General features: G+C 36.1%; 1 protein-coding gene across 18 annotated transcripts in view; it reads left to right on the forward strand.

Moving 5' to 3' along the window:
* Positions 1 to 23,833, forward strand: part of MPDZ (multiple PDZ domain crumbs cell polarity complex component) — a 154,593-nt gene that overhangs the window by 9,026 nt on the left and 121,734 nt on the right. For all 18 annotated transcript variants that reach the window (XM_033122846.1, XM_033122849.1, XM_033122857.1 and 15 more), the window contains exons 2-3: positions 15,871 to 15,941; positions 18,152 to 18,318. In XM_033122846.1, the coding sequence (XP_032978737.1) occupies positions 15,926 to 15,941; positions 18,152 to 18,318 (183 nt within the window). In that variant the 5' untranslated portion in view covers positions 15,871 to 15,925. The remainder of the gene's footprint in view (positions 1 to 15,870; positions 15,942 to 18,151; positions 18,319 to 23,833) is intronic.

Below are 23,833 nucleotides of genomic sequence, written 5' to 3' on the forward strand. Positions count from 1 at the left end.
ACTAGAAAAGAATGTGTAGTCTGGTATTCCAGGATGAAGTGCTCTGTAAATGTCAGTTATGCCCATTTGGGCTAATGTGTCATTTAAGGCTAATATTTACTTAACTGATTTTCTGTTTGGATGATCTACCCATAGCTGTCAGTGGCGTATATAGGTCCCCTACTGTAAATGTATTTTTGTCAGTTTCTCCCTTTAGTTCTGTTTTACTTGCCTTGTATATTTTGGTGCTCCCTGATTGGGGACATATATGTTGATAAGTGTTATTGTTCTTTTATTATTATGAGATGTCCATCTTTGCCTCTTATTACCTTTTTTTATCCTGAAGTCTGTTCCGTCACATATAACTACTGTGTTTCCCTGAAAATAAGACCTAGCCAGACCATCAGCTTTAATGCGTCTTTTGGAGCAAAAATTAATATGAGACCTGGTATTATATTATATATTATACCTGGTATTATATTATACGCGGTATTATATTACAGTATGTTATGTTATATATTAGACCCAGTCTTATAGTAAAATAATTTATACTCCAAAAGACGCATTAGAGCTGATGGTCCGGCTAGATCTTATTTTCGGGGAAACACGGTATGGCTACACCCGCTGTTAATCTGGATTCCATTTCTTTGGAGTATTGTTTTTCACACTTTCACTTTGAGTCTATATTTGTCCTTGTAGCTGAGATGTGTCTTGGAGGCACATCTCTTGGGTTTTGTTTTTTGATCCAATCTGCTACTCTGTGCCTTTTTATTGGTGAATCAATCCATTTACATTTAGGGTAATTATTGATATATGAGGATTTCCTATAGCCATTTTATCTTTTGTTTTCTGTTACCTTGGTGAATCCATTGTGTCTTTGCCTGTTATTTTAGTTTGGTGGTATCTATGATTTTTCCCTTTTTTTTTTTATGTTATGTGTCTCGGTTCTGGATTTTTTTTTTTTTGAGTGATTACCATTAAGTTTATGTAAAAGAAAGTTACATATATACAGGACTTCTTTTTCTTCAGCATGCTTCTTATCTCCATTTTTAGTAAATTTTTTGATGATAAAAAAACATTTTTTTTTAAAAAAGGAAGACATAAGCTCAACGAAGCCAAAAATTTACCTGTAATTCTATCACTTAGATACACACCCCCAAAGAAAACACATTTTGTGAAATGAGGATGCTTAAATAATTTTGATATATAATAATAAATGAGTACATAGATGTGTTGATCAGTAGATTTCACTGATGGCTCTTTTTCTTAGGATAATATGACCTGAGATTATTCCATACCTTTAATAACATCTGTTTGAACCCTGTCTCTTGACTCTGAGGAGGTTAACTGCCATGTGCATACAGGCGGAGAACGCATTTTTGAGTTTTGATCTCTGCTTAAAATTAAATGTTACATAGACCTACAGTTAATTTTGGAATAATTTTACATTATGTATTTGGGTGGCCCCTGGCATGCCATGCTTTGGGGAACTGGCTGTAGAAAATGGGCATAGGAATCTGTCATTCTGTGCTCATAAGACATCACTGACATAAAACACACACACACACACACACACACAAAACGTGATGATAGAATCATAAAGATTAAAGATTATTCTGCAATTTAAAATATACCATCTGATCTATACAAGGTATATTCAGCTTCTCTTGTCCTTTGTTAGGCCTCCTTAACAGGCCTTTCTGTCTAAGGTATTACTGCATATAGTTCGTAAAGCTTTGGGTTATGGTGACCCCAGCCCACCACAGTCTTCCAAGGGTATTTCATTTTAATAAGTCATGTGTGATGTCTGCTTCTGGGAAGCATTTATTTCCTACTGGAGGGGCCTCACCTGTATGTAGGGTTCATTGGAGTTGGAGTTTTACCTGACTTCCACCCTCACTTTCCTACCCCATTGATAGTTTTCCTGGGAGTAGTAGTCATCCCATTCCCAATTTGGAAAATACAGCACTGAATGCCTTTTTATTCTGATATAGTCTGTATGGATAGATGGATGGATGGATAGATGTAGATAGATAGATAGATAGATAGATAGATAGATAGATAGATAGATAGATAGCTATGGGTGTAGATATGGATATGGATAGGATCAGGCAAAGAATGTTTAGATCTGCTTTGTGGCTGGAGTAGGAAAACAGAAGAAACAGCCCCTGGACCTGGAGTATTTCTCCCAAGCCAGCTCCATCTGTTGGGTGCTGAACTCAGGACATTCAGGTTCCATCCTGTTCTCAAGGAGAGGAGAGGGATAAACTATTTTATTGAGGTAAAATTCATAATGGACATATGTGAAACTGCACATATTGAAACAGCACAATTTGCTGAATTTTAGGCCATGTGAAACCATCCACACAATTAAGATAGTGAACATATCCATCACTTCCAAAGTTTCCTCATGTCCTTTGGGAATCCTCTCTAGCCTCCCCTACCTACCTATCTCCTATCTCCCAGTAAACACTGATTTTGCTTTGTGTCCTGATAGATTAGGTTGCGTCCTGTAAAGCTTTAAATAACGGAATCGTACAGTATGTCCTCTCTTTTTGTCTGACTTATTTCACTCTGTATTTTCATCCATGTGGCCTATATTTATAACTTACTACTATTTATTGCTGAGTCCTAGATCATTATACGGATATAGCATTCATTTTTTAAATAGTTTAGAATTCTCTTGTGCTTTGTCCATTATTTTGTAGTGTATTTGTTTTTGATTTCAAGAGTGTGTATCAGACTTCTGTGTTTGGCTGTATTTTTCAGTCTTCTTAAATTCATGCCCTTTTCGGATAAATGTCCTTATTTAACGTTACTTGAACTTTTAAAATATATAAGTCATATTAAAAAAACAAAACAAAACTGGTAAGTGTAACATTAAGAGATTTAAAGTTTTCTAATCTTCAGAGATATCAAGTGATGAAGTCTAAAATAGTCACTTCAGTATTGAGGCAACTTTCCACAAGTTTTCGCATCCTATCTTGTGAAGAGTGTAAGCTCAGCATAGTCGTTTTCAGCATTGAGCCCAAAGTTTTGTTTTTCAGTCCGCTTGCCTAGTGCTCCTGATCCACCTGCATATTTTTTGTAGTTCTTTAATGTTTGATAGATCTCGCTGTCATTGCTTGTGACAGATTTGTATGACAATTATATAGTGAATTGGATAACAATGGAGTAACTTGATGCCTTACTTAACTAAATAATTGCCATTCAATATGTGTTACAACTACGATCATCAGATATACCAAGAATTAAATTGTGAAAACACAATATTAAACTGTGAAAACACAGTCATTAAATTGTGAAAACACAATATTCTGGCAGGAATCACTCAAACTTCAGGTCATTTTTAACATTTATGTGTTTGTCTCTATTTTCTGATCACTTAATTTAAATTAAGCGGCAAAAAGAAAAAAAAAACATACCATTTCAGGCAGATGTGCTCTCTGGATTATTATAAAAATAAAAGTTGGTTTATAATCTTAATATTAGCATTTAGTCCTTTGAGTATGATAATAAAAGATAGTTAATGAATGTAGTTGAATAGTAGATGAGTTAATTAAGAAGCAAATAATCATGCTTATTGAAAGAAAATAAGACCTTTTAGAATGTTTTTGAGAGAAAATGCCAGTTGTCAAGATGGCCCTAGTGAGTCCTATGGAATTACAAACGGTAACTAAATAGTGTAGCCTATTGCATTTATCTGTAAATTAGTAATTAGGGAATTAAATTGGTCCATTCTTATTTATCTTATACGGCTAAGGTTCATGTTCAGATGGGTTCATATTAATTTGGTTTTCTTTATGTAATTTGTCCTTATCTGAACTACTTGGAATCTTGCCAGCAAGATGTAAATTGTCATCTCTTTTGCTGACTTTCCTCAGTGTATTCTCAGCCGTGTAGCCTACCAGTGACTGACAAGATTCCCAGCTGATTCAGACACTGACATCTCTTTGCTGTCAGAAGAATACAGGGTTTTCTTTGGTAATTCTTTAGTATAGATTATGAAAAGCATTGCTTTTATTATTGTAGACAAATTTTATTTTCTTCTTGAGTGTATGCATGTTTAATTAATCAATAGAAGATCCAAGGTGAATTAGTTTTGATTTAGTATGAAGGCGAATAAGAGGATTATTGTCAATTGTATATTTTTTAGATATAGTAATCTCCACATATGTAGCCTTTATTTCATCTTGGAACTTGCTGGTATGCTTTTGATTCCACTAGGATTTTTAATTTACTACACAGATAATTGTTTGAAGTCTATTTAAGATGTTTTTATCTTCTATATTTAATTTGACCTTATTAAGGTTATCTTCCATAAGTTATTTGTTTTTACATTGGTATAGGAATGAAAGTGATGTCATATAAGGCATTGTTTAGTATCAGCTAAATAAATAGCTCCTTGCCTAGTGGAATGGCTGTACTAGGTGCTTTATGAATGTGGTACTTTTGTAGAGTGACCAAGAGTGAACGATCTTTATTTCTAATTGCTTTCTATCACTGAAATTAATATAATATAATAAATATAATATAATAATATAATATTTTTGAACGTTTATGTTCCCAGCGTTGTAGCCTCAGTTCTTGAATCCTCTTCTTAATCTGTACCTTCTTCCTGATAATCTGCTTTACCTTCAGCAACACCTAGTAATTCCTACTTTTATATTTCCAAGTTCTTTCCTCCTTATATACACAGGTGTAACTGAGTCACTCTTTCAACAAATACTTATTTTGCCTACTCTGGGCCAGCCACTATTTCTGGTGCCGGGGATATAGTCCTCTGAGAAAAAGGAACTAACAGCATCAAAGACACCAAAAATTCTCATGGAGCTTAAATTCTAATATTTCCCATTTTCTAGAGGCATTTCAAGCTCAATATGTCCATAAAGAATACATTTCCACCGCTTCCTCTAAAAACAGATGACATTTCTCTTCCTGCTGTTACTCTTTAAGCTAACAATGTCCCAATATCTCTAATTCCCTTGATTAGCAACATTGAGAGTCATCCTCTACTGCTGTCCCTTACTCGTTCTGTCTGCCCCCAACTCACATCTCGGGGTCACTGAATCTTTTTGATTCCCTCTAATGAGTGTATCTCCTTTCTTTTTCCTTGCTACTGCCTTACTCTAGGCTCACATGATTGTTTTGATTGGGCTGACATCTGTTTGTGCTATCATTAGTTCTTTTCTCTCTTCGGTGGATTATTTGCCTTATGGCCAAAATTGTTTTTCCAGAAAATAAATTTTAGTAATCCCTCCTCCACTTCCCACTCTACCTACACACTCTGCCTGCCTGCAGGGCAGAGTCCCAAGGAAGCCATGGAAACATGGCTTTCTTAGCTCCTGTCTAGTTTGATAGGACATATCCCTCCCTCTCACAAGGGATGCCTTTGCCTCTCCTGGCTCTTCACACTCTCCTAACTGGTACATCCTTGATAGTGCACATGTCACATCTCCTGCAAATTCTGTCTGACTCACAGTGACAGCATTGGTTTCCTCTGTACTCGCACAGAATTTAGCACATCCTGTTGCACTGTAATTACTGTTTTCTACTAACTGGAGAACTCAGAATTTAGGTAACTGTCCTTATTCTGCTTTGCCGTATGTTCCAGTAATAGACTATGGCAGATGTAGATTTGGGCTGGAATTTATAGAATTTGGGATGGTCCTCTTAAATAAAGAAGAACACAAAATTATGAATACAAAGTTAGATTAAAAGTGCATATTTAAATGAGAGTGGAAGGATCCTGTGCAAGTATATTCATGCGAAATTTGCCTGTGTCCCATGACTAGGGAAATACGCATGTAACTACTGAGTTAAAACTGGCTGAAATAATGCAGTGGGTTTTTTCAATATTTATATTATTTTTTTTTGCTGTTGATTTTCTTAAAGTTGGGAAACAGTAGTTAGCCATTATGATGCTAATACTGTTGTTAATAATAATGCCTAATGCTTCTACAGTATTTTCCATTTTCTAAGCATTTTCACATACTTTATCTTATGGGGACTCGGACAACTGAGTCACAAGGAAACTGACCCAGACCTCTGATGACTCTTACTGTGTTTGGCTACTTGGTATGTGAAAGAAGAGTTGAAATTCTCTTTCATATCAGATTTCCCTTTGGCAGGGAATGGGTCAGTTTTTCCTTTGCATCTGTAACCTCAGCTAACACTGCTCCACCTCCTGTTAGCCTGGTGAAGGCTGAGGGATTTTCTGAGCCTTTTCTAAAACATCTTGCTGCCGCTTCATCTTTCTCCTCCCGTTTAGCTTCCTCACCTCATTATTTCTTCTTCCTTTCCTCCCGTTTGTTTATCTGTGTCTTGCCATACGTCAAATGTATTCCCTCTCCATCTGTCTTTTCTGGTAGATAAGTTAATACTTTTAAGTGTCAGTTTTTTGACTAAACTGAATTTTGGAGTTTACAATTGTTGGCTTCATTTCTGGGCCTCGATTTTCTTACTTGAAAATGGGTGTATCTAACACAGAGCTGTTGCTAGGATTAAAGGAAATACACGTGAGTAAAGCATATATGCTCTTTTTAAGGAGACAGGGCAGGAATATATGAAAGGTATTTCATAAATGGTTTCATTTCAAACAGTAAAAAACCGCTGCTTTATTGCCTAAAAATCTCACGGAGACTTTTTTTTTCCTCTGGAAGAAACAGACGCAATAGCAATCAATTCATAAATACGGTTTATTAGTTGTTATTGAATAGCAGTTTTTAAACGTGTCAGATAACAAATTATTGCTTTAGTTTGTGGGTTACAACCAAGCCTACATTGTAGACATTCAATGGTGAATATATATTTGGAAACTTTTTCCCCTTGAAGATTGTATGTGGTGGTACATTTGTACCCGAGGAATACAGTTGCATTTTTTTAAAAAAATTTTATCAGCAAAATGGCATGGAAAATTAAATTGTTTATTAACATAGGGAATCTACTCAGAGTACACACCCAATCTGATTGAGAAAGGCTTGTAAGCCTATTATTTATAACTTCCTCTTTGACCCTACATCCGCTTGCAGCCAAATTCGATTACTTTTGGCTGAAACTTTCAGATAATTGTTGATGTTTCATTATGTAGACTTTTCAGTACCCACACATAATAATGGCTATAGAGATATGATTGCTTAATAAAAGATCTGAGTTACATGACCTTGAGAAAGTTGGTATTCTCTTTGACCTTCTACTTCTGCATCTGTAAAATATGGTCTTAGCAAGTTATGTTTTAGAAAAAGTAAAAGCCCACAAAACTGTGTTATGCTTTCGGATATTTGAAATTAATAATTTCTAGTACGTGCATTATTTTTTTTCCTTCTGTCTGAATTTCTGAATCGCTCCATGAAAAGTATTGCAAAGTATGGGCTTAGAGAGAGCGAGAGAGTGTGATCCTTCATGAGCCCTTCTCAATACACATTTGGTACTTCTCTGGACAAAGATCTGGAACTAAATCTACAGGGGATGCAGACCATTAGTCACACCAGCACCGGAGGGGAAAGCAGCCATGTTAAATGTCACTCCAATATGCTGTTCTTTCCCCCAGAGGATTTCCTATCAGAAATTTGAGCTTGTCCTTTTCTGAGTAAGATTGTAAACTTTATTCCTGTCCAAATTCAGCAAAGGGAAATTACGAAAGCCGCAAACTGAATTTAGGAGGCACTGATTGATGAGGAAGGAAAAAAATATCAAATTATGTGTAGTACTTTTAGCTCAGTGATAGCTAAGTAGGCAATATGATAGACGACACTCCATAACTTTTGTAGAAAAGATTCCAGAATGGGAGAAACAGTTTGAAACAATAATAGGGAAATGGTGGAAGTAGAGTTATTTTAAAAGTTATAGGGAAAAGCCTTAGAAGATGACCTTGGGTGAAGAGCATGCATTTGAAGCAGTTGGCTGGGGAGATTCCTGGAAGCTGCAGGGTTGTAGTATTCTAGTCTGCACTCCCACCTCCCAGTTCCACAGCTTGTCCGTATTAGAATGGTTGTTCCTATTCACTGTTCTTTAGGACTGTATCCTGAGGAATCAATCATTCAGTCCCAACTGACAAAGCCGTGTATTGTTCTGCCCCAGTATCATCCCTGAGATCTCACAGATTCAATGAAAGTCCCTGAGATGGCGGCGGAGGAATGACAGGTATCTTCGGTACTGTCACTTCCTCCTGCAGTTGATAAGTCCTCACGCAGAGCAGCTGCCAGCCGTGTTTTGGGTCCCATGGGAATGCTTTGAGTATCCCTGCTTTTTCTAAGTACCAGGGACGCAGCCTGCGCCCACCCACTGCAGAATTGCCTCATTCCCGGCCGGCAGAAGGGCAGGAGGCAGGGGCCCAAAGTCATTTCTCTGGAGAATTTGTTGTCAGTGTCAACGTAGGAACTACACCTGAGTACTCTGTGGCACGAAGTTACTCCCTCTGCACATTTTTGGTTTCCCCCAAGAAAATAAAGTGGCTGCAGTGAGTGCTCTGTGAGCAGCTAGCTGCCTCTGGAGACCGAGGCCCACCGCCCCTTGTTGTTCGCCTTCCAGGGCGGCGGCCCTTGAAGGAGCCCCCCTACCTGGTTCTGTGCCTGAAATATGCTGGCCTGTTGCATCTTGATCCTTACCACTGAGATAACAAATGGGCAAACTGCCCAACACACCTAAATTCCTCCGTATTGAACTAGGGAGTGAGGGAGCACAAGAGGCTATATCTTCATTCTCAGAAGCTAAATCTTTTCTCCGAGTCACCCGCCATGTTTGCTGTGAGTTAACAGTTGAAGGCCCCTGTCTTACAGGGATGTACTAAGAACATTAGGGACGGAAAATATTTAAAAATGAGTCTACAGAGATAGACTATTGGAATCCATAGTTCTCTAACATGTATGTGTTGTTTGTTTTGCTTATTGAAAAAAATACATATGGATGAGGGTTGAGGAAGAAGGAAATAAATATGATACAATGGACTATAAACAGAATTGATTTGTCTAATATTTTTTAAAAGAAAGTTCGGCCTTTCAGATCGTCACTTGAGTATTAATAGCCCAAGATTTTAATCCCTGACACTCCACTGATTTGTTACATAACCAAATCCTAGCTTGTCTGTGAGCTACGTGTTTTTTGTTTGTTTCTTTCTTTCTTTTGGGGGGGACTAATTATAAAATTGACTTCATAGTTGGTCTGAGCAGTAAATAAGGGCGTTTAACTCAAAACCATCACAAAATATAATGTTTGTTTTATTTTGGCAGTGACTTTCAATCTGGTAAAATGTCTTTATAAAACTAGTTAGTAAACAGAAGGTACCCAAAAAGTGTATATACGTTTTAAGAAAGGAAAACTATTAAAATTGTAATACTCAATATATACTAATAACAAAAGATGAATACAAGTCACGTTTGACTTTCTAATTATAAGAGGTGCTCAAAGTGGTTACCATCAGCATCCATAAACTTCTGATTACTGCAAACTACTGCTTGGGCAACATTGACCAAAGTGTCCACTTGTATACATGTGGTTTGGGCTCCCCCAGTATATGTGCTTTAAGGACTCTGCAGGTAAGGTAAGAATATGTATACTTTTTGAAAGGACAATGAACCTTGCACCTCAGGCCCACAGTCTTTTCTCATAAGACCTTTTCTTTATAAGACCATAAAATATCTCGAAATAGCGTCATATCAAGGGTTACAGCTTCAACATACAACGTTTGGAGGGATACAATTCAGTTGATCGCAGCTTTATAAGGTACTATAATTCAGCCTTTTAAACTCTTGATCAGGGCAAATTTCATTTCTAGAACAGTTATACCACTGACCTGCCATTCTTTTTATATTCTTTATCTCGGCAATTGGTACTGCCATCCAATTAAGAACTCACGCAGGAATGCTGGGATTCATGCTAGATTCATTTTCATTATGTCTGCATTACCAGGTCCTATTGTTTATAGCTCTTAATTAATTCTTTAATCTGTCTCCCATCTTTGTTTGTTTTTCATTTTAATCTCTCTTTTTAAAAATTGCTTCTTACCTGACCTTCTTTTTTTCTTGTTTCTCTTGCTGCTGATAAGTCTTCCACATCATTATCAGAGGGATCTTTCTTAAACAACATAACCATGTTACTCCCTGTGTCACAATAAACTTCAGAATTAAATATTTAAACTCTTGAAGAATGGCATACGGGACCCTCAGTAATTTATCCTGTACCGACCTCTCTAACTTCGTTACCTGTGCCTCTGCCTTTCCTTTTCTTTCAGCTCCAGTCCAGGTAAGAAACTGCTTGTAGTGCTCAGAAGGTACGATGTGCCCTTGTTTCTGTGTGGGGAGCGGTTTTATCACTCCTTCTGACTTAACTCTCACCTGCTCTTTAGGACTCTTTGCAGGGGGTGTCCACCTCCAGGAAGCTTTTCCTTTCTCTTCACTTTGGTCTACCACACCCTGTCATGTCTTCTTGTATTTTAAGTGTGTGTTTATGTGTTTTTTTCTTCCATTCGCGTGACCCATGAGTTCCCAGACTGCGTTCTCATTTCTCTATTTTCTGACACCTAACATGTCAGTCATGTAGGCGACTCGTGTGTTGTTGAATCAGTAAACAACAATTTGAGTTCTTTTCTAACTCTGTGGCCCGTCAGCATTTTCAATTTGGACAGGTAATTTATCTTTCCAATTTATAACGGGAGGACAAGACTATATCGATCTGTATTTCAAGTATGTTGTAAAGGTTTGATTAATACTTGATACTTGATTATCTTTGATTTTGGGAAATAAAATAACATTAATCAATTCTGTGATTTTTGAAGGAATTCAAAAAGATTCATAAACGTCAACTTTAAAAATTTTGTTCACGTATGCTTTTTTGATCAAGCATATAAAAACGAGGAAGACGTTTAAAAGAACAGATTAAGAAGCCGCTGAGTGTGTTCTGTTGGATAGCTGCATGGTGCTGTTGTGTAGTGTGTTGTTTCTGTGCTTTTGGAGCAGTAGTAGTTCAGTAACAGGACCCTAGACTGTGAATTATGAGTGGAAGGGAAAGTTCTGCTGTCATGGCCAAATGACTTGATGACAAACTACCTGCAGATGACTGACTACAGCCTTGCCCTTGTCTGCTACCTTCAGGTAGTGCTGAGACAGCTCTGAATAAGACAAATGCTAAATTTAAATGGAAGAACAGATGCTGAGCGACTTTGACAAGCCACAGCCATTGCAGCAAGCTCTTTTAATACGTTACTCCTTTCACAGTCCGAATTGTTTAAGATAACTAGAAAATTGTATGCATTTGGGCCAATTTCTCTTAGTTGGGTTATTTTTAACACAAAACATAATTTCACTTGTTAGTTGAAATGTAATCTGCACTGGGAAGAATGATTTATGTTTCAAGCACTGATTTTCTACTATATAATAGCTATGCCATCAAATTACCAGTACAACTTGTTGAAAAGTAAAATGATTAGTCAATAAATTCCTGTTTCTAAATAAAAGTAATATCCTGTTTGATTTTTATCCTCTGCTGAAGCTAGTGTTATCATCCACTTTTGGAGAATCATATAGTTACAGCCAAAACCTTTAGAGATTTCTAAAGGTTTTGGCAACTGTGTCACTATATTAAAGTTTTGCAGGAAGCATAAAGGCCTTAAATTAAGAATGATTTTTAAAATTTGATTTTTTTCTGAGTTAATATATACATAAGTAGACTTGCCAGATAAAATAATGGATGCCCAGTTAAATTTGAATTTTAGATAATCGATAATTTAGTGTTTAGTATAAGTATGTCCCAAGAATTGTATAAGATATATTGATACTACAAAATTATTCATTTATCTGAAACTCAAATTGAACTAGGTGTCCTGTGTTTTTATTTGCTAAATCTGATAACCTTCTATTGATGCAAAATATATTTAAAAAAACACACAAAAGAAATGCAGTGCAAACTATATTTCTGTTAATGTCTGTCCATCCCTCCCACATCCCACTATTATTAGGCTTTGGAAAGCTTGCAGAAATCATCTGTGCTTTAATAGGCGCATATTAATTTTACTTACGCGAACCTTTCCCTTCCCGTTTATGCAAACACTAGTAATTTAATACGTTGTCCTGCACTTTTTTTTTCATTTAACAATGTATTTCCACCACATGATTTTTTTTTTCTTTGAGACAATATGGAAAATATGGGGTAGGTGATAGAAGAATGAGTGTGGGCTTTGAAATCAGGCAGAGTTGGATTCAAATGTAAGTTCTCTGGCTTAGTAGTTGTGTGGCCTTGAGTAAGACCTCAGCCTCTCCTTTCCTGTGTTGTTTATCTGGGAAGTGAGAGAATGATGGGCCAGGCAGTGGAGGACATTGTGGTCAGGGTCCCTGCTCCCATGATGTAATGCGTGTAAATGGCACTTGTCCGGCACAATAGTTTGTTCATTGATCATTATTGATATGTCTTGTAATTTGGAATTCCATGACTACTGAGACAGACAAGTTCAGTTATAACCAAATCATGGTATGGCTATAAGCAGAGTACACGAACAGTGGCTAGAAGGGAACTAGTATTTTCTATACTATTTGAATATGTTTAGTCTCATTGTATTGAGGGATTTAGTATCTTGAAATATAACAGCCATATTCTTTAATGTACTTAGAATAGTAATAGAAGGACACAGTTTTTCCTTGGGAGTTTTCTTAAAATCTTGGTTTTTAAAAGTGATTTGTTTAACCATATATGAGAACATTATATAAATGGTGACTATGACTGATCTTTCTTTGACAAAGCTACCTATCATTTCTAAAATACTTAATTCTGACTTACTCATGCCTTGTATGCATTGTTGGCTGTATTGCACTGTGGACACCAGTCCGCTTCAGACTTTATTCAGTTTGCTTCCCTAGACTTCATTCACGTTGTATCTCTATTTTTTCCTTTAGTTTCTCCTTGTGTAGGGCAAGGTCTACACAATTTTTAACTTGGAAAGAGGAAAGAGAATGGTGAAGTGAAAAACTCTTTCCTATCGAGAGGCAGTACATTGTAGAAGTGAAATTGTTAATTGACTGGAGCCAAACTGCCTGGGTTCAAATCCTGGCTCCATCACTTACTAGTGGTATGAATTTGGGCAAGTTACTTAACCGTTCTGTGTCTCAGTTTCCTCGTTTGTAAAGTCAGTGGATTGTGTGAAGATTAAAGGACTTAACTGTATATATAATATGCTTTGAACAGTGTCCAGCATGTGATAGGTGCTGCATGTTTGCTGTTATTAGTACTATTTCTGCCCTACCATTAGAGTCGATTGCTCTGTTATTGTATCCACATCTCTTCTGTTGACTGCCCTTCTGATTCATCATCCTCACTGAGAGCAGGAATTGCCCAGAAAGACCCTTAGAACTTGGTATTCTTCTGACATGTGTTGGATCTTTTTAAAACCTTACCCATTCGCCATGACCCACAGTTATCACCCACATACCCTTCTATTTCCATATAGTGTAGAGGTGGGTAAAGAGGGAAGAGTGATGGCTGGGTGGTTAAAGTGTGAGAAGGAGAATTCATATCTACAGTTTGATGGGAGTAGACGCCATATCTCCGTCTCAAAAATTCTGTGATTACCAATAAGTTTCTTTATACTTAGAACTGAATCCTTGGGAGGGTATAGGGGTATAGGTCATAAAAGAGAACACTTTTTTCCTTTTTTTTTTTTAACTTCTTCTTTCTTTGTCATGGTTACTTATGGTGAAATCTCCTGGACAACCTCAAACAAGCCATGTATTTATTTTTGGGACATCAGAGCAGAGAAGATAAACTGTGAAACTAATTTTTTTATCACTGAAATCCAAAGGAGTAGAATTCTCATCTGGGAGCTAATGGCAGTGACTTGCAGCTGAATTAAGCCTTTCTTTTTTCTTTTCTTTCTTTTTTTTTTTTATGATAAGAGTTTCTCTGGGGGGAAACAAAAATAATTCTATTTGCACATAACTGATTCATAGGTGAACTCTTGTACGACAGTGTTTTTCTCAATTGGGAACTGCCTCCTCTGTACTTTCCCTGCAGACTGCTCCTCAGTCATCATCCCCTAAATCCATAGTCTACCTCCCCTTCCACATCATGCAATACTGCCTGTCTTCCTGAGTTAATTTTTCAGAGAGGAAAGGGGATAGAACTAAATTGTAGTGTGCATACCAAGCACTCATGTATATAATTTGATCCTTTCCAAACTTTATGAATATTATTTATTTGTAATTAGAGATTTTCAAGTTCAAAAAAGATAGCAACTTAACAAGGGCATATAAGATATAATGAGTAAGTGGTCAAGCTGAAATTTTAATTCAAGATAGCAGACTCCCTGTTCCGTGCTCTTTCATTGTTATCATGCTTCCTCCTGGGCAGTTTAATTAAATGCACCTGGTTTCCTTATTTTGGGGTATCTTTGCTTTTATTTTTTAATTGTCAGAGTTAATAATTTTTGGGGGGCAGGGGACCTAATTGTATGCTATTTTATGAAGGAATGTTACAGTTTCCTTGTCTATTTTTAATATTCCCCTGTATTTTCCCCCATAGAACCATGCAGTACCTGGCATTGAATGCTCATGGTCTCAGCATTAATCCTGAATATGTATTTTATAGTTACGAGCTGGAAATGGGCATATTTTATTTATCTCATTTATTGTAATATACCCAATGAGTAAATGTGTTTTCTAGGAAACTGAGGTTCAGATGATCGGCCCCTTGCTCAAGCCACAGTGCTGTGTAAGTTTCAGTTCTAGGTTAGAGCCAGTGTCCTCTTGATGTGACACCAGGGCACTTTTCAAAACAAGTGCCAGTGGTTGAGCTATTTGACTTTGAGATGGAGTTGCTGTTTTAAATAGTATATTCTAAATTGGAGTAAGGAAAATCAATAAGTTCTATTCTCTCATTACGTAGAGCTAATTGCAGACATCGATGGTCTTTGCATCTGCTCATATATATCACATACTCAATTTTTTCCAAATGCATTTTCTCCTTAAGCGATAACAGGGGTAACTTGTTCCTTCTCAGAGAAATCCCTTCTCATCTTCCAGATGAAAAGTAAGGATGTGGTTGTAGATTCCTTTTCTCCGTTGAAGGAATTATAGACTGACTTCCTGATGATTCTGTTTTCTGCAAAGCAAAGGATAGATGTAACGATGGAGACTTTGTGCAACATTGTTGGACAGCAAAGATTAAAGATGGGTTACTGATGTGGACATTGTCAGAGGAGATCTCAGTTCAACATTTCAGAGTCTAGATAAGTATTATCAGAGAAGTATGAGGTTGGTGGGAGTTGAGGGACTTGAGGAGGTTTTTGTTTTGAGTGGGAAAGAAGAGAACATTATAGTCAGGAGGGTATTTTGAAACCTTTGAAAAATTTTCCATGTGACACTCCTGTATTTATTTTTTCATCCATGATTTAATGTATTATCTTCCAGTGGTTCACGTACTGCTTGATTATCACAATTCATTTCTAACTGGTATGTGTGTATTGTCTCCACAATCAAGACTGTGTGCATTCGAGGATCACATCTTATACTTTTTACATTCGAACTTTTTTTTTGCCCACAGAATTTCTCACGCAGAGTGAAGTAAGCTGTAATCCAAAGTGAGGCCAAAGGTTATCGGTTATAGGGGTCTGTGTTGAGGAGCTCTTAAGGACATGTTTTGGATACGTCTACCATCTTATTTAAAAGATTTCATGCCTTTTACCTTATTATGGAAGAATTATCTGCAAAGATACAATAATTTTGCATTAGTCCTAAAACGATTACTTTTTTCTTGCCTATAAGGAAAACTATCGTAAGTTAAATCAACAAGATTTTAATGGTCAAAAGAACTGTAGTAGTATCAAGAGCTTTTTACAGTATATAGTTTTAGAATATAATTTTAAAGTTCTGCTAAAACATAACCATTCTATTTTATTTCTTTTCTTCCCAGTTGCATTTTAGTTGCTGTTTGTTGTCATTGTAGAGAACACTGAACTTTGGAAGAAATGTTAGAAACTATAGGTAAGACCCTGTTCCTTACTATTTTTATAAGAATTGAAACACCTTCCATTGGGATCCTTTCAATGTTGTATTTTCTAAATAGCAGGATTCTGTCTATGTGACATGGTTTTTAAAAAAGTTTTTATCTAACATTATACCAGGTGATGTGTTTTTATATTTGGACAATTTCATCTGAATGTTATAAAAAACATCATTTATAAGCAAAAGTTAAAAGTATATGAGATGTTTTTGCCAATAATGGGTTTTAATAAAGCTTAATGTCAACCCAGTTTTCTCATTTATGAACCCAATTCTGGCTAATGTTTGCTTCTGGATAACACCAGAAAGTTCAAAAGTTTCTTTTTTTAATACTAAAAAAAGATCATTCCCTATGTCATTCATACTTTTACTTTATCTGTGGCAGGTGAAATACTACTGAGCTCTTGGTTTTAAGTTGGCAAAGATAACAGTAACAAAAACTGAGGCTGACAACCTTCAGTGATCATTTAAGGCAGTTTGATTTTTACATGAGATAATTTAAGTTGACATAGTCAAATTTCCCAGGCTCGTGTGTTTATCTTTTTTTTTTTTTCATAGTGCTCTTTATAGAAACTAGTTTGTAGAACTAGTTGCAGGTATATCAGGTATGGTACACCCACTCCCTGTGTCCCTCATCTGACACCACAGTCCTCACCTAGTCCAGGGGACTTATTATTGGGAGGTATCTGGATTTCTCTCTCTCTGACACCTTGATGAGTGCAGCTGGTGTCTTGACAGCTGCAGGTTTGGAGGGGTAGGATGAGAGTAGGTGGCAGGAAAAGGAGTTGTTTTTGTGATCATGGGGATCATTACTGTGATTTGTTCCTGGTACTGTGCTGGGAATGAAAATGAATGGGTGTCCATTTCCTTCATCACCAATTTTATACTGAAATCCCACACCAAAAAGACTACTAGTCCCTATAGGGAAACTTCCTCGTAAGAAAGTGGAAAACAAAGGGGAAATATAAAATTGTTTAAATTATTACTTTCTAACCATTATTCTATAAGTTTTTACTGAGTTGCATACCTTCCAAGAACTGACAGGGGAATTAATACTAAATTTGTATCCTGAGATACTATGGGAAATAGGACCCAGACTGAAGTTCTCATTATTTGCTTTTAAAATTCTGCATATGAGAAAATACCATTTACATTTATGTGTGTTTGTGAACTCATGGTCAACATTAATTAATGTTTTAATTTCCCAATTTCTGTGAAATTCCACACTTAATGTTATAGAAAATGGCTCTGGTGATATTTCCCACTCTTTGATTACTGTATGATATGGCAAATATATTTTAATAGGTAAATTTGTTACCATCACGAATCTGTCATAACACATACCTGAACAGTCTCTATTAAAAAATAAATTTGGCTTCACTTATAAGTAAAAGAGAGAGAGTTCTAGGGAGATGTTTTAAATTACTATTTCTAGCAAAAACTCACTGGTGGAACATGCACGTAAGATGCTAGGCTTAATATTATTATTATTATTATTATTATTTATATATTATTATATAATATTAGGATTATTCAAAATATTTATTTTGTAACTTTGTGCCTGATACATAAAGCGATCAATTAGTATTTGAATTATATTAATTGTAAATTATGTATATGTAAATTTGCTATTTAAATTTTGGGAAAAACAAAGTATTAAGTCATGTTTTTGAAGGGATATGTATTACTGTGATGCATTGATTTCAAGTAAAATGTGATTTCAAGTAAATTCTCAAGCATAGAATACTTTGTCCCTTAATATATGAAATTGTCATATTTTGGGTTAACAGCCTTCACTTAGTTGTTAGTTATATTTCTCATTTTTCTTATATGTAAGTACATTTTTTTAAAGGTGAAAATATCAGCATTTGCGAGATCACAGACTGGTCTTCAATAGTTTTTATTGTAAAGTTGAAATAGCTGGCCTTAGCACTCAAATATATTTTATCTGAATTAGTTTCAGTACTTTAAAATTAGTTGCATGTAGCATACACTGTAACCAGTTCCCTGCTTTCAAACCAACTTTCTTACAGGAGACTTCAAGGTTTAATGTACATCTTTAGAGTGACGTGTTGCAGTCCCTCCTTTTCTTTTCCTGAGTCAATTTTATGCTCTTGAAAGGAGAATCATTTTAGGATTTCTGTAAGCATGGCTTGATTCCTATTATTGACTAATGCTGCTCTTTGGTACAGACAAAAATCGGGCCCTGCAGGCAGCAGAGCGATTGCAAGCCAAGCTCCGAGAACGTGGGGATGTGGCAAATGAAGACAAACTGAACCTTCTCAAGTCAGTCTTGCAGAGCCCACTCTTCAGTCAGATTCTGAACCTTCAGACTTCAGTACAGCAGCTGAAAGACCAGGTAGGACATCATTCACCCAAAGCAGGGTTCACTGCATGGTATAGATCTCGGATTTTTGTATGTGTTAATGAAGAGTTAATGAAATCATTTAAACCTCCAAAGAAGACATTCAGATTCACTGTGGCTCCCACTCCCTCACCCCAGTTATTTCTGTAATGGTTGTTGCTGTATATTGTAGATGATATGACATTGTGTTGAAAGCTGAAGAATGAGCCCCTGCAGAACAGGATGAGAAAAATAGGTTTAGGGTGGATGGCTGTAGACTTGGTTTCCATCCTCACTAAGGCTCATTGTTCCTGTGATCTTGCTCATTCAGATTCAGACATTCCGTACACTTACAAGATTTCAGATGAGCCTGGATTTGCATGTATAATTGTGTGTGAGGAAGGGAAATCACCTCTGTTTTGACAGTAAAAGGAATAATTACATTGTCATCAGTTAGAGGAATTGCAAGTCTCACTTCTTGAAGCAGTGTAAGTAGCAATTGCTTCCGTGACAGCATCAGATGGTGATAAACATTCGAACTTCCAAATGTAACACAGTGGTTTTCTTTTTCTTTAAAAATTATGAGCATTAAGAACTCCTAACACTAATATTAAAACTGAAACATATCACAATGACAGAATGAAAACCGAAGTCACATGTTCTTTGAACTTAATTTAATCAATAATTTCTCAAGTTTAAAAAATGTATTTTTTAAAATGGGTTGTTATTCTCTCAAGGTTTGAAGTCAATCTATGCCTACAGTCCAAGTTAATTCCCATTCTAACATTTTTAGCATTAACTTAATGGTTATGGATGACTTGCTAACAAATATTCTGCCTTAAAAGGTTAAAAATGAAACTTGAAGACTAGTTTTATAATTCAGTGAAAGAGCTGCTCCAATTTAGAAAAAAAAAAAACCTTCGAAAATGTGCCAAATGCAAAAAGAACAAATAGTGATAGAGAAGGAATTTGTTTAATGTCATGTAACTTCTTAGTCTAGATATTTTGGTAGCCAAAAAATTAAATCAAGAATCTTTAAAAATATTTTTCTCCAGTGAAATTATGCTTAATGATTTTAAAGGTTGTGATCATGAAGAAAAAGAGTTTTGTTTGTTGTTGTTATATGTAGTTATGCTTGTCCCCTTTGCAAGTTATTGAAAAGATTGGCCTTAAGTACTCCTTTTCAGGGTGGATTGGCAGGGTTTTGGAGAAACCAATATCCTGAATATAAGTGTGATTATGACGTGGAAAATTGTCTGGTTTTTCAGAAACTGAAAAAGTTGAACAGATGTTGTCCCCTTATTTATTGTATTATGAAGATATGATTAGAAGGAGAGAAAAAGTTGAAACAGAAAGTACTAGTAAGTATGTCAGGAAATACCACTAGTCCAGTGAGATAGCTGTCAAAATTTCCTATCTAGCCAGCCGTATGTAAGGGGAATAGCTTTAGTATTTATCACATCTGCTGAAGGGAGGGGAGAAATAGTCCTACTTGTTTTGAGCTTGTTTTACTATTCCAAGTGGAAGTAGGATATCGGTTCTAAAACTGTTTGTGCTCCATGTGATTCAGCTGAAACTTCCTTGGAAATCTGACCATAATATCGAATCTCATAGTGTCTAAGTAGTGATGTTACTGATACATTCATGATAGACACATGTATTTCAGGACTAAGTAAGCTGTGAGGTTTATGAATTCTGCAGGCATGTCTTACATGCCTTTGGACTTTTGGTTCTTTGATCACCTGTTCAAGTATTGAAAGGGACCAAGGAAACCCTCTGGCCCACACTCTGTTACTACAGTGGCTTATAGAGGTGGAGTAACTGTCCTAGGTGGTAGAAGTCCCGGGGTAAGTGGTCCGCGGCAATGGAAGCTGGAAGAAGATGCGTGGAGCCGAAGGCAAAGTAGACTTAATTTATTTAGGCTTATTGGGCACAATCAGCACCGTTGCTGGTTGCAGCCAGCGGCCCCCGTATGTCTCAGCAGCCCCCCCCATAAAACGGCCAAACTCCTTTATACCATACAAAGACAAAGGTGGCTCACAGCCAGGGTGCTTACATAAGAGTGTTAGAGCATATCTGTAAGATGGACGGCACCCACGCTGTGTTCCATCATCTTGGACCGGCAGATCACCAAGTCAGGGCCAGTAGTTGGCTGGGGAGGAAGCCAACTGACTCCATTTTCCCTACAGTAACTTGCTAGAATTCTGTTTTCTTGGCCTCGCAAGGCATAGCCATTTTCCTTTTTTGATGCTGCAGCCTTTCTCACATTTTTTTTCCCCCAAAGGTGGAAACTTGGTCTTCAGATGCTAAGAGTTTAATTTCTGTTAAAACCACGGATAACTTCTCAGTTGTGACTCTTCACTTTAGTCTCCAATCTTTGCTAATTCAATTTCATTTGTTTATTGAACCAGATTTTTTATTTTTGTGTGACTAGAGTAAAACTTCAAAAGCTTTTACTATTTTCTGTTTTAAAGTTTAAACATAAATATTCTAGGCTTTATTATGTTAAATTTAAATTTTCTATATAGTGTATCAATTGCTAATTTATTGGTATTTATAATTTAATTAATGCACCTAAGGAATGACATTTGCTTTTGCTTTTAAACCAGAAGCTACAGAAATCTGATCAGTGGCAAGGTTTTGTTTATTACCTTGTACCTAAGTTATGTTTCAGATGTATAATTTTATATACATGATAGGTTCAAGTTACTGGCTCCATATTTTTTGGTATTACTGGTAAATTTGACACTTCCAATTTTTCTCTGCCATCATTTCCCTAATTAAAAAGCAAAGGGAGTGAATAATTAAAAGCTCAAGGTATACAGCAGCATATTGAAGAACATGATCACATTGTTGCATTAATGACAGAGGCTGACGTGCCATGTTGAAATGAGCTTACTTTTCCCCTCAGATCCTTCTCATTACTTCTTTTCAACAATGTTTAATTTTTCTAATTTGCTTCTTCAGTATTAAGACTGCCGTTAGAAATCAAACTGTTTCCCTTTGGCAAATTAAACACTTGACAGGTGTGTAACTGAGAGGGCAAAGAAAAGCCATGCCCTGAAGGGATGTGCTATTTAAATATTGTCAAAAATATTAACAGGTCTGAGAGTGTAATTGATGCCTCTGTTTAACTCTGCCACATTGTGTATTGTTCTAACCGCCAGCTAAAAGGATGTGTGCTATTAAACGTGAATAATCTCTAATCGCTCCAGTTCATTTCCTCTTGCATGATTCCTGTTAAGTGAAGGGAAGAAGAAAAACAGAAATGTGACTGTCAATGATCTGTCAAATGCAAAATCTCCAGTAGTGTCCTCACTGTCACCTAGTCATCACAGCTAATAACTGCAGGGCTCAATGTGTATTCATGACAAAAATCCAGTTATTGAGGGGGAAATAAACACAGTTAGCAGTTTGATAATAGAAACTTGTCAACCACAAGGAAATTTGATTTGCATATTCTGTGACGTTTCTCCAGTCCAGTGCAGGTGTATCTTACTTTCCGGATTCATGAATTGCTTTGCCTTATGAGTTGACCACAGACACTAAATTAAACATTTTTTTTATCCTGAGTTATTTGTAGGAAAACAGTGAATTGAAAGTGTTAATTTCAATAAAAATTTAGGACTAATACTAAAAAATTGACACTGCTGAGTTTTTTTTTTTTTAAACTATGGCAACAGAGAACAATTCTAAGACTGAAGAAATGATGTGGGTAATTCAGGTTACAAGAACTGCTTATATAGGAAACAAGCTCTGGGCCACAGAAAATTCTAGAGGATTCTCCTTGATAGTGATTTCCAGACTTTTGGAGAGTGACACTCTATTATTATGTTGTTGTTCCTATTTTTTGATATTTCTAGGATCCTAGTTCATTCAGCTTTGTCCCAGGAAAGTGTTGCCTTATATAAATATCATCTAGATGTATTTTACACACACACACACACAATTCCCTTAGAAATTTATGACATCTCTTGAAATAATAGAGAGATGCTAGATACTGACTTAACATAGAATTGAATTGGACATTTTTGTTCAGTGTCGATGAGAGTAATTACATCCTTCTTTTTCATTTCTAGTCTTGAAATATGGTCTTCATGGTATAAAATTGGGTTTATATTTCTCTGTTTTTAAGTTTTACCTGTTCATATTCCAAAAAGAATCTGGATGGGAAGACATACAGACTAATGGGTGATTCAAATGTATATCTAAACAAAGACCAAATAAAACTATTGAAGCACTAGATATTTCAAGGTCCTTGGGTTACTAAAATTGAGTATATCATTTAATTTCCATTTCCCAGGAGCAAAGGCAAAACAAAACTAAACAACAACAAAACTGGAGAGTTATATATTGTTCATTGTGAGACATTATTTGGTGAACCAAATTTTCCCATAAAAATGGGAGAGTTATCGCTTTGATGCTTTTATGGATGGCTCATAATCAGTTACAAATAAACCTTTGTTGGACACCGAAAATCAATAAAAAATACAATGAATAAATAAGGTGGAGGTTCTTACTATCTAGAGGGGAAAATAAAACATATATATTTTTTTAATTAAGGAGAAAAACAAGAAGGTAGATGGTATGAAAGGAAGAAACTTTGACTAGGAAAAAACTTCACTTGGGAGGTAGCGAGTAAGGTGAGTCTTGAAAACTGAGCAGGAGTTTTCTAGAGAGATGGGGGAAATTATTTCAGGTGGTGAGAACAGTGTTTACAAGGGTATAGAGCAGTTCGTTCTCAGTTGGGTGTGATTTTACATTCTCTCTCCCTAGGGGACATTACATGTCAGTAGCATGCATGCCCCCCGCCCCATCCCCAATCAAAAATGTCTGGAGACATGCATGCTACTGACATGTCATGGGTAGGGTCCAAGGATCCTGCCAGACATCCTCAGTGCACAGTAACGGAATTATTGAATCCATAAAGTCTGCAGTGCTGAAGTTGAGAAACTGTGAAACAGTCACATATAGACCTGTATTATCAGAGCAGTAGAATATATGCAGGGTATTGGCAAGAGAGGAAGCTTTGAAGCCGGTACGTGAGAAATTGTATTAACTTTATCTTCTTACTGTTCTTTTAAATACAATATTTTAACAATCATATTTTTTAAAATTTCTCCATGTTTTAAATTGTTGTAAAAAAAATAACAAAATTAAAGTAAGAGTTTTAATGACAGTTTGATAAGACCTTCAATTATAATTGTAAAATACATGAATTGTTCTTCTAAGGAATGCTTCTTTCATCTTTCTAAGAATGAAATATACTAAGAATATACACGAGGAGTACAACATCACATCCTACTTTATAAAATGATGGCTTTTCTGCCAAAGGGTATAAAAAAGTACACCGTGCACTTTTTTTTTTTTTTTTTTTGATGCTTTGTCTAAAATAAGAGTGACTTTTAGGGAACATAGAGAAATAGGTATTCAATGTGTATTTCAGGGGGTCACTTTCAAATATCTGATATCAGCAAGTGTGTATTGGATGAAACACCACTATTGTGGGACATGCCTGCAAGGGCACCGT

Source organism: Rhinolophus ferrumequinum, chromosome 12 (genome assembly GCF_004115265.2).
Source record: "Rhinolophus ferrumequinum isolate MPI-CBG mRhiFer1 chromosome 12, mRhiFer1_v1.p, whole genome shotgun sequence".
NCBI classification, from domain to species: Eukaryota; Metazoa; Chordata; class Mammalia; order Chiroptera; family Rhinolophidae; genus Rhinolophus; species Rhinolophus ferrumequinum.